The sequence below is a fragment of the Thermobia domestica genome, chromosome 2 (genome assembly GCF_964235325.1).
Source record: "Thermobia domestica chromosome 2, izTheDome1.hap1.1, whole genome shotgun sequence".
NCBI lineage: Eukaryota > Metazoa > Arthropoda > Insecta > Zygentoma > Lepismatidae > Thermobia > Thermobia domestica.
The window spans coordinates 112,894,963-112,913,619 of record NC_137455.1 but is presented as its reverse complement, the minus strand read 5'-3'; the positions used below and the strand labels follow the sequence as shown (position 1 = coordinate 112,913,619).

The 18,657-nt window shown below is 35.3% G+C and overlaps 1 protein-coding gene across 3 annotated transcripts in view; it reads right to left on the bottom strand.

Moving 5' to 3' along the window:
• Nucleotides 1–18,657, bottom strand: part of CarT (Carcinine transporter) — a 370,341-nt gene that overhangs the window by 36,153 nt on the left and 315,531 nt on the right. For all 3 annotated transcript variants that reach the window (XM_081745089.1, XM_081745097.1, XM_081745080.1), the window contains 3 exons: nt 13,184–13,411; nt 1,349–1,528; nt 643–746 (listed from right to left, as the gene is read on the bottom strand). In XM_081745089.1, coding sequence (XP_081601215.1) covers nt 643–746; nt 1,349–1,528; nt 13,184–13,411 — 512 coding nt within the window. The remainder of the gene's footprint in view (nt 1–642; nt 747–1,348; nt 1,529–13,183; nt 13,412–18,657) is intronic.

Here is an 18,657-nt window from a genome sequence, read left to right as displayed (position 1 = left end):
ACACAACATGAAACATCGTCGCACACCAAAGAACAAGCTCGAACTGAAAGAAGAAGTACACTAGTTGAAATTAGGAAATATCATTATGATTACATCGGTACATAGATGGAAAAAAATATTGTAATGGAAATGTTGAAAACTATATATTTTTTGCTAGTCTCAATTATTTTCTTTATTTACACAAGGTAACAAAAAAATTAAAGATTGCAATTCATGAATACGATATCAAAGTAGAAAATTCCTATTATTGAAAACGAGAAAATCAACTGAGGAGTGTAGTACAATGAGTTATATCTTAAAATATATCCTACAATTTTCTGAAATTCCTCTTCCCAACTACGTTGAAAACGTCCTTTTCTGCACTGAGATGGATATTCTGAAAGTAATTTGTGAGCTTTATATCCTAACAATTTTTTACTTCATTCCCTAATTCCGAAAGTTTGGATAGATTATTGCCGTAGTGCATGAAGCATTCTCAATTTGTGACAACCGGCCGTCAGTGATAGCACAATGTTTATAATTATAACGATTTGTAACTCAAATTACGATTTCGTCTTGGCAACCTTCGTACAAAACTATGTTAAAACCTTGTCTATAGCATGACCTACCCTTGTGAGCAGGTGAAATCAAGAACAAACTAACCTGTCATTGATGACTCCAAATACGTAGACTCCAATAAGACCTCCAATATTCAAAGCAGTCAGACCAAGTGTCGGAAAAATTGATTTCCCACAAACCAATTCAAACTATTGGATAAAGGAACATAGTAAATTATACAAGCAGATTCTACAAGTTCTTCCTTTTGTTACAAGTATATAGAAGTTAAGCATATTTAAAAGGAAGTACAAATCTTTGTATTTTCATTGAGAATAAAATATTGCTTACTATTAACTTCCTAGTACATGAGCACTTCTTTTTATATTATGCTAAATCAACACAAACACAGGTTAAGAATATTTTTTATAAGATAAGGAAAGAATACATAAAACATAAAAGTGATGGTATAGAAGTTGAATGAAAATACAGTATAAATAGATAAAATTCAAAACTAAATAAATCTTAGGTGAAAAAAATTATAATGAAAAATTAAGGACAATATCTGAATGTAGAGTCATGATGTGACAAACGTTAAAATATTATTTATTTCAAATCTTCCAAAATAATATTAAAAATATTATTCATTACATTCAATATATATTAACAGCTAATCATTAGACTAATTTTTTTACAAATAAAAGTTATTGAAACTTTTTTTTATCAAACTAAAAGAACTTCTGATGCTTAAAAGAACGAATTAACAAACTACTGCAATGTCAACTCATCACTAAGATAAATGATAAATACGCACATCTATGACGAGGGAAGAATAAATCTCTGTTTTGTTAAACTCCCATCCAGCGTCGCAAGGTACAGTCGGCCAACTAGGATTTGGTTTCAGATCATTCACAGACGAATGTGCTAACAGAGCAGAGAAATTCACGCCGTATCTCATACACTTATTGAAAGGACTCGATGAATTGGGCGTAGACTGAAAAAAAAAGAAGATTGTCTTAAATACGTTATTAATTTTGTTTTCCAAATATGATATTTAATACAATTAGGAAAACTCAAATTAAAATTTATTTAGGAAATCGAAGAAGTAATTTTCTAATAGCTATTGAATAATTTGCAAGAGACAAAGGAGCAAAGTGAACAACACTGAAATTTAAGTAGTTAGTGATAAAGTACATCTAAACCAATAAGTTCTATATTAGTTCATATTGTGGAATTACGGTACACTTCCAAACCATACGAATAAAAAATTTAAACATAATGTGACAAATCCACAACTTTCGATTTCAATAGAGAAATAAGGGCAAAATTGGAAGACTATCTTTAAACGCTGAATCCATATCAAAACAGTTTCTCGCTATTACTACATTTTGCTCTGATTCCTGTCAGGAGATACACATAGTCGTTCTATAAGACTTTTCATACTTCTTGTCATGTTTATTTAAAGAACAAATGTTACGTTAATACAATAATGAAAGGAATTAAGATGTCCTATGTCTTCATCAAACGTTTTATAAGTCTGAGTTTTGAAAATTTAGAAAACCTTTGTTATGAATGACATATTTTCATTTTTATGGGATGACATTATTAAATGTTGAAGGAATAACATTTTACATTTTAAGGAACGTTAAATCTGTCATAAAAATTATATATATATATATATATATATATATATATATATATATATATATATATATATATATATATATATATATATATATATATATATATATATATATATAGGGGTTGGACAAAAATTTAAAACGTTTGCAAAAGTGTGAAAATCATACCTAGTAAGATGTGGGGCCTCCTTCTGGTCCAAAACAGCTTGGATCTGACGTGGAATGGACGTATACAGCTCCTGAATCGTGATGTGTGAAATTTTGTACCAATGTTCTTAAAGGATGCTGGTAGAGGGTAATGAGACCGAACACGTCTTTCTAACTCAAACTACAATGCCTCAATGATGTTCAGATCTGGTGATTGTGGGACCCAGGGGAGGTGTGATAGCTCCTGGTCATGCTCCTCAAGCCATGATTTCATCGTTTTTGCAGCGTGACAGGGTGCCAAATCATCTTGGTAGATGCCATCACCATCAGGGAACAATATTTGGGTCATGGGTAGAACCTGGTCCCCCAAAATGGCCTCATACTCCTTAGCATTCATCATTCCATGTAGGGCTATGATGGGACCTACAGAAAACCACAATATCATTGCCCATACTGTAACAGAACCACCCACATGCTTTACAGTTGGGAGCAATACAGTCTGTATCATAGGCCTGCGACGGTGTTCTCCATACGTAAACACGACCGGTTGTTGGATACAAGGTGAAGGTCGATTCATCGGACCACATTACATGTTTGCACTGCTCATGAGTCCACGCCCTGTGGTCCTTGCACCACTGGATACGCCTCTTCGCATTTACTGCTGTGACCAGGAGTTTGGTGATACCATGAATTATCATTTTATGAAATTCCCGTCGCACTGTTTTCGATGAAACCGGGTTCTGTAGGCCGGAATTGAGTTCAGACGTAATTTTCATTCCAGTGGTGGTCTTTTTAGCTGCTACAATCCGTTTTAATGCCCTCCGGTAACTATCTGACAGGATTGTCTTTCGACCACTGTTGTGCTTTGCAGACGTCGTTTGCACATGAATTGTGTATGCCCTCGTGACATTGGACACAGTGCCTTTCGATACTCCCACAATGTTCGCCACTGTTGGCACTGAAGCTCCAACCAGACGGGCACCAACGATCATGCCTCTTTGGAAGTCTGTTAGGTCGCGCATTTTACCGTACCACTTTCACACCACGACACACACAGGTGAACTAGTTACTGTTAACGGAAGAGGAAGGTCCACATGACGCATTGAAAACAAAAATCGATCGGCAACCGCAACATATGTTGTACAGTGGAGGGTCAAACTTACGTGTCTTGTATGAAGTGTTTTTAGATTTTTTTGTCTATCCTCTGTATATATATAGGGAAGAGTAGTCAAAATCGCACAACTTTTTACATAAATGGTTTAATTCTAAACTTTTGAAGAAATTGAAAATGATTTTTGATCGTATTGAACTTTATAGTTTTCCAATTCTTTTACAGTGATTTCATAACGATATCTTATCATTATCATGGTAAAAATGATGATATTTTAGAAGCCTTCGATTGGTGCGATTTACGCAACAAGTTTCCCAAATCGCACTATGTGAAGTCAAAATAGCGCCGCCATTTGAATATATGCAAATTTTACAGTAATGCATGTGGGTAAAACAAATTATCATTTCCATGGAATATCGCATTATTTTATTTGTTACGTATATTAAGATGAGGTATAATCAGTGGTAAAAGTGTGGAGGAACGCGTGGGGACCCCTCACCTTCAATGCGTGTCGCCACGTTTGGCCTAATCCTCGTTTCGCCTAACCAATTATCTAACACTTTTATGACAGATAAATGATAATATTTGTGTCCTCCATTTTAGGCGAAAAAAGGATCCTCGTTTGGCCTAATCCTCGTTACGCCTAAAATGGCGGACAATAAGAAAAAATCGTGGAAATTCAACTAGAGGGAAATTATATAAGAGAAAATTCCGTAGTATATAAAGAATTAAGAAATGCAAAATATATAGATTAATATTATATTAACTATTTTCGAGGAGTTAGGATTACCAAAACTTCTTTATTTATTTACTAGGACCATGGATATACACGAATATATATGAGTAGGTGAATAGCAAAACCCGTTAAATTCACATTTCAAATTTGTGACAAATCAAGGAAAACTGTTTAAACATGTCATAATTGTAAAATAACATTAGAAACTAGAAAACATTAAAAAATTAAGAACAATGTGAGTGTTGGTCTGTCGAAAGCTATATAATCACACTAGTCTGTGAATTTCATTATTTAAGAAAATAGTTTGGTTTTAACAGGTTTTGCGTATGTAAATGGAAATAACAGCTTTTGCATCAGGACGAGCGGCCATTTTTGTTGAGGCTCAAGATACAAAACCTATCAAAAAGAAAGAGAGTCGGAGTCAGAAATCAGTATTATGCCTACAAAAATATTGGAGGGAATGTATTATCAACTATACATTGCACAAGATTGGCACAAATGAATATGGATACATGAATGCTACATTAATTTAAAACAATGGATCCAAATGTGCAAAAAATTGAATTATGTAACCTCCTATCCATCATCATCTAATAAATGGAAATCCATATCGTCGTCGTCCTCTGGTGAATCAAAATTTTCTCGGTTTTCTATTCCTCGAAAACCTCTTTGTAAAACGTGAGCTTTGAGCTGCTTTCAATCGTCAAACCCTTCGTAACTACAAGCGGAGTTATTTATACCTATCCGTATAAATTTCTAAACTGAATGACTATATTTTGGAAGAGTTTGTAACCTTTTATGAACTAACATAGGGTGAATATTAATTTGCCAATCATCCCAATATATGAATTTGAAATATAGCAAAACAAAATGTGCAAATGTTGAATTTGAGCAAAACAGTGGCAGTAAGAGAATCAGAAATGGTAAATAAGTGGCAAAATTTTTTAACATGTTGCACCAGAAGCATGTTATAATTTTGAATGATAATTGACAGGAGACATTTTAAGAAAGAGGTTCTGCTGAAGCTGAAGAGACCGTTTAGAGAAAACCTAATCCAACAATGTTCTGTTCAAAGTAAAGAGTTACCCTGAAATACAAAACAAACGACTTTTAACCATAAATAGTCCACTCATCTTGTCCTTTTGGCTATATTTCGTTTCCAGTTTTTCATGTGTCTTGTACGTTTTCTAGACAATTTTGGTGTTGTCTGATAAAATTATGATCATCGCTGCTTAGAGTATCGTTTTCTTTCAGTTTTGCGTGTATTTGTCTAGTAATTATTAAAGAAAAGCAAATAAGCACAGAAAAGTTTCACGAACAGTTAGGTTAAGACGTATAGTGTCTCCATTTTCAGTCCAGGGTGCGTGGTGGCTCAGTAGTAGAGCGTTCACCTCCGATGCTTGGGGTCCCTGGTTCGATCCCAGTTCGCGCCATGTGGACTTTGTAGTGGACAAACACCGTGCTCGTGGGTTTTCTCGGGGTTTTCTCGTTTCCTCCCACTTTCTTCATTCCACCATTTCATTCATTTCTCATCATCCCCGTTCCTTTAGCCCAACCGGCATAACCGTGAGACGTAAAACTAAAGATTTCATTCTCTTTTTTTTCAATTGTCAGTCCAAAAATAAAAAAAAAAACAATGAAAGCACACACTTCAAATTCTGCCAAATAAAATTTCGAATGATTTACAAAGAGTTGCAATAAATATTCAGATTACTAAACTAATCCTATACAGTACGAAACCTCAAATTGTTTGAAATATGGAATTAACCGGGTTTGATTCTGCTTTTCTCATTAGGTTATTTGCAGGTTTGAGATGAATGTAATTGAATATGGAAGAGGGATTTAACTGGTTTTGCATCTGTTGCCGTGATGGATTTAACAAGTTTTGGTAATTAGCACATATTTCAATCTCATTTTTCGTTTTTTAGTTTAAACCATTTTTTTTTTAACAGCTGGTTTAAACCAGCAAACTCTGGTGCGATGAGTCTCGATTTCAATCTCATCACGCCGATAGTGATCTATAATTTGATGCCAGCCCAACGAAATCATGTCAGGTTGGAATTGTACAAGATAACGGAGACCATGTTGATTTATAGTGTTTTTCTGAAAGCAATGTTTTGGACCTTTGGTACCTACTATTCACCCGTATTGTATGGAAGTACGAAGATCACCAGAGTCAACTATATCTTTATTTCTGTCATACGAGTGAAAATGGAGTGTACCAGCAGAACAACCACCCTCGTAACAGATCCCGGTTGGCCACCATCTGTTTGGAGGAGCATTCAACTTCTTTCTGCTGAAACAACCACCGAGAAGCCCGGATTTCAATCTCATTGTGCATTTCAGAGACTTATGCTATGGACATTCCCGGTAGTATGTGAAACGAGTGGAAATTCAACTCAAAAGTTGTAATTTCAAAAGTAATACATAAGAAATGAAATATATTTTTTCTTTCTTTGTCAGTAATACATTGAGAAGTTTGAATTGTGGAATTATCCAAAGAGCAATTTGTCAGTGGAGCAATTTGTCACAAATCACTCATTGCGATCACAATTGTCCATTGTTAAGTTATGAGCAAATTTAGGGATCTTTTGTCAGATCCAGCTCGAAATAGTTACAAATTTCATACGAATTGTAATTACAATAGAATCACAATCGGATCTCTTATAATGCATTAACAATTTCAAAAAAGCGTTGAAACTGGAATGAAATCCTCTGAAAGATCAGCAAAACCTACAATAAAATAACTTTTGCACCTACATAAGAAGAAACACACAAACTATATTTCCTTTAACGTACCGATTAGCAGTACCATTTCACAATATTAGATATTTGGAAACAAACTGCAAACTAAAAGTTACTTTTGAACAGCACTCATCTTTAAACAAAATTAATAACAGGTGTAACGTTTTGTGTTTCTCTCATCTCAAATATAGTCACTATACACCCTGTGAGGGCATTAATATTCTCAAAATGGAACGGAAAAATAACTGTACAATTGTCGAAACATTTTTCCGAAAGCAAATAGTCCTATTACAAATTAGTTATGGGAAAACTAATTTGTATTTCTCAGTTCTTCACATAGTAGGGAATATTTTTTCCGAAAAATTTCCCTCCAGTTTTATCTCCACGATTTTTTATAGTCCACCATTTCAGGCAAAACGAGGATTAGGTCAAACGAGTATCCTTATTTCGCCTAAAATGGCGAAAATAAAGCTTATCTTTTATCTGTCATAAAAGTGTCAGATAATTGATTAGGCGAAACGAGGATTAGGCCAAATGATGTAAGATCCCTTCAATGAATATATAGGGCGTTTCCCCAGTTCCTAAAAAAAAAAAAAAAAAAAAAATGCAGAGGTAGACAAGAGGATGGTGTGACGTCATGCCGCTACCTACCGTCCCGTACCTTTTCAGATCCACTTTTACCCTTGGGTATAATAGATGTTTAAAGAGAAAAAATACTGCAATGTAAATAACCAAGTACAGAAATAACACCTTAGAAATAAGCTAAATAGAAATGCAAGCTATAAGTAAAACAAATTAATATTTCTATCATATATCACATTCTTTTATCTTAGTGTTATTAATACGAGGAAGAACATATCATTAAAGAAAAATATCCATATTGTTGATACAATGAGCAATGTTTTTCATAATCCTATGAAACGTAAAGTATCTATCTATATTTATGTAAAACAAACAGCTACACCTTATGTGCACAACAATCACATTGGAATGCACGTCCATCTCCTGAAACACCCGCACAAGACTCATGTATCCAAACTTTACACAAAACACTCTGTACCATATCTTCGACTAAATTTTGTTGTCAATTTTGTTGTTGAACCAATCTTGTTCATTGATTTCAAAAGCCACATTTGAAACACTGCGAATATGTAGCTCGGAGCATCGTGATTTGGATGTATCTACTTTTCGAATACACTTTTTGATGTTAAGGTTTCCTGAAGCACATGCAGACCTAGCTGACGATTCAGAAAGGTTAGGTCTCTCCACACGTTGGGATACTCTTGATTGCCTTTGGCGTTATTCTTCAAGAAGTTTTTTGTAAGGACTTGATGAGAGTACTTCTGTTCTTTGTGGTTGCATGTTGGTAGTTCTATTTCCTCCTGTTATTGGGCTGGGCAGCGTCACTTTATTTTCTATATATTTTTTCGAAGCACGATTCATAGACTCCGGAGACCATTTTTCATATTGCCATGTGCCCACCTTGTGTGAATTGTATCGAGAAAGAAGCCAGGAAAAACAATTCATCACGGGAGCCAAAATCGCACTGGTGCGATTTCGGACACACGGTAGTAGTGCGATTTGGGAAACTACATCATTTAAATATTATATATATATATATATATATATATATATATATATATATATATATATATATATATATATTCTTTACATACCTCACAAATTAAAAAGGAATCACTTGCATTTGTCACTATATTATTATTATTATTATTTTGTTTATTACTACTTATTGAAACGTAAGCTAATTCTCTTACCATAATCCCTATTCTACTGTGAAATACCCCGAAAATTAGTAAGGAATACTCCAATTATATTGTACTGCAAATTCACACACACATAACTTACTGAACGTCGTCACTTTACTTTGTAATTATGGAAATATGCTTGAGTACTTAATGTAACTACCAGATGCCTGTTAGTACTACGATTCTTTTTAAATTAGGGGTGGTGCGATTTAGAACCCGGTGCGATATTGGGAACTCTCCCACACATCACACACACACACACATATATATATATATATACAGTGAAACCTCTCAATAACGGACACCAGTGGGACATGAATTTTTGTCCGTTACTGAGAGGTGTCCGTTACAGAGAGGTTACAGTAATTTAATTTCTCGCAACGGTAATTTTATGGAGTAATATACAGTAGATATATTATGTATGAGCGTAAATACGTAAAATTCAATATGAAAATACTCTATTTAGTACGTATTTGAATTACTGGAAGGGATGAAGGAGAAATTAATTTATGTTAAATAGTATTATTGCTGGGGGATGTGTTAATATATTCGTATATTGCAAAAGACAATGCATGTATGATCATTTTCTTCCTACATGGGAGAGGAAAGCGGGAGGGAAAGAGTTTTTCATTTATTTCAAATTTTCAGGACCTTCTCAAAAGATGCGTTAGGAACCAACTAACCGGCTAAACTCATTAGCTAGTGTCCACTGAGAATCCTCAGTACGGTTGCGGAAAAAATATCTCTGTGTGTGTGTGTGTGTTTGTTTGTGTACTGGCGGAATGGATGAAAAGGCAAGTTATTGGGAGTGTATATGTTTGTTGACTCAGCCCCAATCGCAAAGAATATCATCTTAGAGAAAGTTGCTTTACTAAGAATGTAAGAGAGGAAACGTTCGTTGAAAATGTTATTGTAAAACAAACAACGTTTGTTTTGTTATCTATGAAATTGTCGGAAAGATGCAAGGTCCAGAGGAAAAAGGACTAAATTTGTTAGGGAAGGGAAGATCTTTCGTATAGAATTCTTGGCCATACGACTGACCCTGCATGAGTGTTATAGCTTATTGAAGGTTTTCTAGAATTTCCCCCAGAAAGCAATTTATTGAGGGCAGAATAAAATAATTTAAAGTTCAGCTTGAAGGTGTTCCGTTTGATGGTTCACCGGTCTAGACTCATGATAGATACACTTGTGGGGAAAATACTTTTGTCTCCTGTAATATATCGCAGAATCGAGAAAAATTCCTGTCCGTTATGAAGAGGTTATTGAAACGTTTGGGGGAAAAAAGGTCTGTTCGCGTCCGTATCTGAGAGTGTCCGTAAAAAGGAGGGTTTTGTTCCATAAGAGAACATATATTTTTGCCGGGACAAAAAAATCTGTCCGTATTATAGAGGTGTCCGTTATTGAGAGGTGTCCGTTAAGGGAGGTTTCACTGTATATATATATATATATATATATATATATATATATATATATATATATATATATATATATATATATATTTGGTCTAGGAATTAATTCGTGCGGGTGGACAAGAGATGGCGCAACGAACGGAGCGTCCCACAGTTCCGTGTATCCACACATGTGTTGCAAACCCCTGTCATCGCGTATCGTTCGTAGTATAGGGCAGTGGATTAAAGCGTCAACAACACCAATTTGTAGTTAAGTGAACATGGCGCAATTTGTGCCTGATAAAGTGTTTTTGCGGGGTGTCCTGCTGCATTACTTTAACATGCAGAAAAGTGCCACTGAAAGTCATCGTATTTTGGTGGAAGTGTATGGTGACCATGCTCTAGCTGAGCGAACGTGTCAGAAGTGGTTTGCACGGTTTAGAAGTGGTGATTTCGGCTTGGCAGATCAAGAGCGAGCTGGACAGCCAAAAAAATTTCAAGACGAAGAATTGACAGCATTGCTCGAGCAGGATTCGTGTCAAACGCAGGAACAACTTGCAGCAGCATTAGGCGTTGATCAAACAACAGTCTCCAAACGCTTGAAAGCCATGGGAATGATTCAAAAGATGTCACATTGGGTTCCACATGAGTTGAAAGACAGAGACGTTGAAAGACGAAAAACCATTTGCGAATTGCTGCTTCAACGACAGAGCAGAAAGGGGTTTCTGCATCGAATTATTACGGGTGATGAGAAGTGGATCCATTACGAGAACCCTAAACGAAAAAAGGCCTGGGTGAAACCAGGTGAACCAGGTCCATCACAACCAAAATGAGATATTCACTGTGCAAAGGTTATGCTGTGCATATGGTGGGATATGAAAGGTGTGGTGTACTATGAGCTGCTGCAACCGGGTGAAACTATGAATGGAGAACGTTATCGACGACAATTAATGCGTTTGAAGCAAGCTCTGGCCAGAACACGACCAGAATGGGAGAACAGACATGATAAACTTATTGTTCAACATGATAACGCTCGCCCACATGTCGCAAAACCGGTCAAAACCTATTTAGAAAATGTCGGATGGGAAGTTTTACCCCACCCGCCGTATTCACCAGACGTTGCTCCTTCGGACTACTACTTGTTCGATTGCATGAACAACGATTTGATTGGACAGCGGTTTACTTCTTCAGAAGATATCGAAATATGGGTCTCTGACTGGATCGCTTCCAAGGATGAGGACTTCTTTCGCCACGGAATCCGTACATTGCCTGACAGATGGGCGAAAGTGGTGGCTAGCGATGGACAATATTTTTCTTAAGGTATTTATGTATTTTGTGTTTGTACTACAGCTTCAATGTGTGCGTACCAACCGCACGAATTAATTCCTAGACCAAATATATATATATATATATATATATATATATATATATATATATATATATATATATATATATATATATATATATATATATATATATATATATATAAAGAAAAGGGAGGAAAGGTCTTTACTTGCAACAAGTTGAGATCAAGTAGTTGAGGAACTGTTTATATTGATGATTTTTTTTTTATTACTTTTATAATTTTTGTTTACTTGCTTTCCTTTTTTGGTCAAATTACGTGTTTCTAAGCCACAATGTTTTGCATGCTAATATCAGGTACGACCTGTTGAATGAGTCATTGAGAAGATTACCTCGTAAACACAAATGTTCCAACTATTGCTTTATATCGATAAAATGTAGTCTTACCTTACTTCTATGATTTATTTATTTATTATTATTTTTAAAAACAAGATATACTTTTAGAGTAACGAAGAGTAAAAGCATTCTAATGCGGCGCAGGGGTTCGTTGAGCCTCTGTAAAGTGAGTATCTGCAGGAATCTGGGGATAAAAGATGTGTGATTACATCACCTCTATTATGTGTCGAAGTCGCGGAAGTGAGAAGCCTTACCCCTTCTAGGCCTATACCTTAAGGAGACGACCAACTTTTATTTTATCTTCACTACAGACATTAGGATAGCATCCTGGTTTTACTTCACTGTCCATCCTGTTGTGCTACAGTTAAGAAGTTTGCTTTGCCATAAACTATATATATATTTACAATGTATGTCAATCCCAGAGATACGAAATCTAAAGAACTAGATAGTTCAGGTCAATTTTAAACCAGGATAAACAGGGTCAAAAATTGAGAATCAGGTTCGTAATAGAGACGATCCATCCACTGGAAGTGGTAGATCCAACCAGTTCCTGTTTCGACATTGATCACGTAGAATAAAAACGATAATAGATAGCGAGAAAAAAATTCCTATAATCAGTTAAGCGTCCGAAGAATACACTTCATCTCCATGCTTAACTCTTTACTAAATCCGGAAGTGGTAAAAATTTATTAGCAATTCTTGTTTCAATATTACTTGAGAAAGTATCACGCCATTAGTAAATCTTAAATATAATAAACATTGATTGTCAAGACAGCACTAAAGACTTTTGAATAGACTGAAAATGAAGTTAAATGAAAAATTTCATTTAACATCACACGGTTATGTTCTTTTAGGCTAAAGGAGACGATGATTAAGGCTAATGAATCATGATGGAAGAATTGGTGGAATGAGAAAGTGGGAGGAAAGGAGGTGCCCTGAGATCCAACCTATGTTGTCTACCACAAACTTACTTGGCTGGAGATCGAACCAGGGACCCTACCAGAGGTAAACGCCCTACCGTTAAGCACCGCGCCCCCACTAGTAAGAAATGAAGAGAGAAGAAATCAAATTCCTTCATTTTTGATTGATTGATTGATTAATTTTGTTTTTAGTTTAGCGTCTCTTTCAGCAGCAAGGCTATATGAGACGCGGACCTACAGTTTAATGTGGAATCCGTACCACATTAGATCCCACCGAGAATCAAACCTGGGTCTTCCACGCCAGGGACGCGTACGCTAACGGTTTAGCCAAGAGGAAGCTCTCAAATTTCTTCATACGCTGTGCGCTGTGACAGTGCTACTTGTTATTCACTGACTATACAGAGATTTAGTGTTAGCAATTAAATATAAAAAACACCTATTTCTGTCAAACATATCCCGGAGAACCTTGCACTTCACCCAAAGAAAAGTATTATTTACCAGGTCCGGAGGAATAGAGAGATATCTTCTAGTCTCTGGACTAACTCCAGGAAGCTCCAGTTCAGGCACTCGACACCAATGATCGGGTTCTTCTGACATAAAGAGTTGATTGAAGGCGCTGAATCCACAAGGAATACAGGCAGGTAGACATACAAGCCACAATAGGAGTTTCTGGTACAATCCAAACTCCCCAACTTGGGGGAGCAAGTCATCCAAATCCATGCCATCCTACAAAGAAAAACATACGTAAGTCTTAGACTAATTGCTATAAAATAAACAAGAAGATTTTTTAAAATATTTTTAAAATCAAAGCATTACACCCACTCGTGGAAACCCAATATTATATATGAACTTCTTACTCTTTTCTCCATTTTTTCTGAATTTTAGAGAACGTGAGTGAATTTTAGTAGGTGCGTACTTTAATGTCATCGTAGTTGAAAGACATTCAAATATCTGTATCATTTGTAAATAAATAAATAGCAGTTATTAAATGTAACTACCTACTTTCCAGAATTATTATAGGTATATTGTTTTGTGTGTTTATAGTTGCTTATAAGAAAAATTTAAAAATACGTGGGAGCTGCAATTAAGGAAACTACATTCTAAGTGAAGCGGGGAATTCACATGTGTCATGTTCGATTACGCAAATATTTAATAATAATAATAATAATAATAATAATAATAATAATAATAATAATAATAATAATAATAATAATAATAATAAAAGGAAAATTAAGGAAACAATATAATTTAACATCCCTTATTTTCGAATGTTCAAATGGAAACTGAACACACAGTACTATAGTTTAGTAATGCCACCATAGAAAAAGAAGAGAAATCCACATAGGCCAAAATTAGTAGTGATAAATAAAAATGAACACCCATATACATAAACAGATTATTTCACTAGATAGTGCATGTGGATAGAGCTGCATGTTTGAGCACACTCCGAAATTCAGTAGGTGAGCGACAGTGGTCCGGAATGGAGATCATAAAGAGTGAACAACGTACGTACATGGAAGTAGCATTTCTCCACAGTAGGAATACACAGGAATGTTACACAGAGTTACAGGGAGCACTAGGTGCGCGAGCTCTACCCTACCGAACAGTAGCGAGATTGATAGCGTCTTTCAAACGGGTCAGAGTATCTACCTATATTCTGCCACGCAGTGGATGTCCTATGTCCGCGAACGAGGATACACGGGTGATGGTACTGCAACAGTGCTTTCGTGATGATAGACGCTGGACACTTGCAGAATACAAGCGCAAACAAGGATTCCGGCAAAGACAGTGCACCGCATTTAGTGCAGAGGACCTGAACGCGCAAGAAGTTAGTGCAAAGTGGGTGCTACATCAATTAAGTGAGATACAGAAGTAGAGATAAACATGTCGCATCAATCTGAAGAGATTTCAGGAAGAAGAGGATGCTCTGCTGAAACGCATAATTACAGTTGATGAAATATGGGCGTGATGAAAAATGTTGCCTACTATAAATATACATGGCCTGAATTCAAACGAGGAATTCCGCGCACCAGAGGCAATGCAAAACTACTAGAAATTGCAAAGATTCAGGTTAACCTTTGAGAATAACAAAGATGGATCTCAGAGGAGTAAGAAGACAAGTCTTGTGTACATTTAAATTTTGTAATGATGGCATGTTCTTAAGAACCTATATTTTCAATCTATTCAGCGAACAAAAATGTTTAGTTCTTTAAAGAGCATTGCAAATAAACCTCTGTAAAAGGAATACTTATCGTTCTCAGTTCAAGAACAGTCAACAACAGTGTAATTATGTCTAAAGTAAGAAGTAACCTTCATAATGAAGGGTCAAATAAATCTCAAAATAAATGGCAACCGCAAACAAACACGTGTAAGTTGTATTTATAACATTTTTCAAACAATATCCAAGGTTTGCGACTTCCACGATCACCAATAGTTCAAGTGTTAATCATAGAAGTTAAGACTGAGCAAATTGCAAATGATTTGCAACAAAGTAAAAGCCGGTTTAGAGATCATTCATACTTGAGAATTTTGGCTGGATAAAGACTACAATTTGCGGCAATTATTCGCACATTCCCTACTTTTGTTCCTTGTGGACGAAATACGGGGGCTTCACTTTGTAGCCATAATTAATTTAGTGAGCACGCATGAGGATGGACTTGGATTCACTTTACATGACAACAAGTGTTCATTTCTGTACATTTTAATGATACTATACATATATACAAAAGCCATGGTGATTAGAACGAAAAGGTCGGTGTCAAATATAGAAATAGGAGAGGAGAAAATAGAACAGGTGACTAGTTTGCGATACATGGGTAGTATTATTAGTAATGATATGAAGTGTTAACGTGAAATAAAAGCAAGAATAGGAATGGCGAAAGAAGCCTTTAGGAGGGAGAAAATACTATTTTGTGGGACCTTGAATAAAGAGTTGAGAAAAAGACTCATAAAATGCTTAGTGTGGAGTATTGTATTGTATGGGTCAGAAAACATGGGCATTACATAAAAATGATTAAAAACACTGAAAGCTTTCGAAATGTGGATGTGGAGAAAAATGGAGAGAATTAACTGGGTCGAGCGGAAAACGAATGAATGGTGAGAGAGAAAAGTACAATTTTAGATATTACTAAGAAGAGGAGAAGAAACTGGTTGGGACATTAGCTAAGAAGGAATTGTATCATGAGAGACGTCCTACAGGGTATGGTGGCAGGAAAGAGAGGGAGAGGCGAAGAAGGCTACAATTAATGGACGATATCAAAACAAAAAAAAATGTACGGGAAGACGAAGTGATTAGCGGAAGACCGTCGAGCATGGAAGGTTCTCAGTTGCAGCAAGTGACCTGTCAATAATGGAAAAATACCTATGATGATAATGATCATTATATAGTAAATAGGGAAAAGTGTCAATTTCGATTTGTGAATCAAAGATTACATGAAAAAAGACTTCAGTTTTGCAAAAATTTATTCAAAGCAACATTAGTCGAAGATTAACATGAAAAGTAATGCTCTACTGACAAGTGATGCCGCTGATGTCCGCACAATCTAAGTGATTGTTGCTTAGAGATGCGCACGAAACAAGAGTTGAAGCTGATTTGTCTCGAAAATATCGTGAAAGTGATGTCTCGCATGGAAAAATGAATCCATCTTTATTGGAAGAGTTATCTCCTCACGAAAATTCTGTGTCGTATTGTCTCAGACGTAACCTACTATTATCCACACCAATCGCTTAATGTGAAAAGGTTCATAATCAGAAATGTATCACTAAGGCATGCAACTGGGTTGACTTGAGTTGATTTTGAGTTTAACGTCCCTTTCAGCAGCGAGTCTATATGAGACAGGATCCACTAATTAACGTGAAATCCGAACCACATGAGCTCCCGCCGGGAATCGAACCCGGATCTCCCACGCCGAAGGCGCGTACGCTAACGCGTGGAACAGGTGTGCGGCCATGTATGAACAACATTCTCCACATTTGTAAACTTTGTTAGTCAAGCCCAGTTTTGTCAGTGAGGAAAAAAAAATGACAATGCACATATAATAATGTTACCTGTAGCCATGCAAATACTACATTGCGTTGAGTGGACACCCAAACAGTTTCGAACATATACATATAATAAAAATGTATACAAACGCCTCCCTACGAAAGTGAAAGGCGTGCATCCATTGAAGGATAATAGTTACCTTTTAGCAAACACTGCACTTTGAATGACGTAAGCTTAGTCAATAAAAAATGATTCATTCAATCAGAATCGTTTTTGTGTTTTCAAAGCTCCGTGAACGCACTTCGTTCACCTTGCCATTAGAGCTTGGGATCCTGAATGCTTGTTATTGTGTACAAAATTTCAAGTGCTGTGATGCTATATCTATTTCTGATCAGAACACTTAGCTTGCAATGATTCAGAAAATGGTCAAGTCTCGTATCTATTTCCAAAGATATTAGTTTCAGATTACTCATAAATTAAATTTATACACTTTTAAAAAGTCCATGTTATTGAATAAAATAGGGATAAACAATTGACAGGTTTTCTGGTTTCGGAATCTAGAGATCTTAGATTGGAAAATTGTGGCAGGCAATTCTCACCGAGGTCTTCATTAAATTTTTCCTTAATGACATTAGAAGACTGCTTGTGTGGTATTTTTAAATAAGTTTATATAGTTTCTGGTCGAGCTTCTTCCAAAATTCGTTTTCATGTAGTGTTTTCTACACGATGAGAAATTTCTGGAGTCTTGTGGGCAACACTAGTTCACGCAAGTCTTATCTCAAGCACTGTTTTTGTGTTACATCATTCACAGTAAACAACTATAAATTGATGAAGTGAATGTATGAAGAAAAGGAAGAGTATTTATCAACATTTAAAGATACGTAAGTGATTACACAACATATTCCAACAATGATTCCCAACCGGTGTGTCGCGACACAGTGATATGTCGCGCAGTCACATTGAATGTATCGCAAAATTTAAAAAAATTAAACAATCATGAAACATTTAATAATGAGTTAAAATCAATTTTGAGACAGATAGTACCAGTCAAAACTTCCAGTAGCAACAACAACAAGTTTTATATTAATTAAAGTAATAGACAAGGACTATGAATTTTTAAAAAGTACCATAGGATACTAAATACTACAAAAGGTCAATATTTTATAGAAACTTATAGGCTTACACTTTTATAATTTTGTTATTATTAATTTTAACAAATCAAACAAGCGTGTCGCGATGCTGTAGGTGTTTAGTAGAGTGTGTCATCATTCAAAAGAGGTCAGGAACCACTGGACTAGTAAACCGAGGTTGGCGTGTCATCCCGAAAATGTCTTAAATGGGAGTGGTAAATTTCAATTCATTTAATTTTATGCGAAGAAAGCGAGCAAAGAATGAAGTACATACCATAGCATTCCTGATGGAAATGTCGATCCTCCCACAGATTGTATGAACTACTAAGCTAACATACTTAAAACATTATTTACTTCAGAATAAAGTAATTGCGTTTCATCAATGTGCCTTAGATGCAACAATAATCCAACATTTGACCAAACATTTTATATTGGATAGATATTAGGCAAATATATATATATATATATATATATATATATATATATATATATATATATATATATATATCTTATTCGGTTAAAAGGTTTATGCTATACGATATCATGGAAGAATTTAGAATTTCCAAGAACATTAAACAGTTAGTAAAACATGTGTCCTAATAAAGCATAAATAATAAGGAATAAACAGAAAGGAGGATATCTGAGAATGCCTTAGCTCCGTTTCTATCAACTTCGCTTTAGTATACGCGCTACAAAAATTTAATTATATATATATATATATATATATATATATATATATATATATATATATCAAGGATAGTTGACCATGCTGATGATATAAACTTTATAGAAAGCAATATAAGGTATAGCCTACTAGTAGAGATATACAAAAGAAAGAAAAAGAAAAGGAGATATTTCAC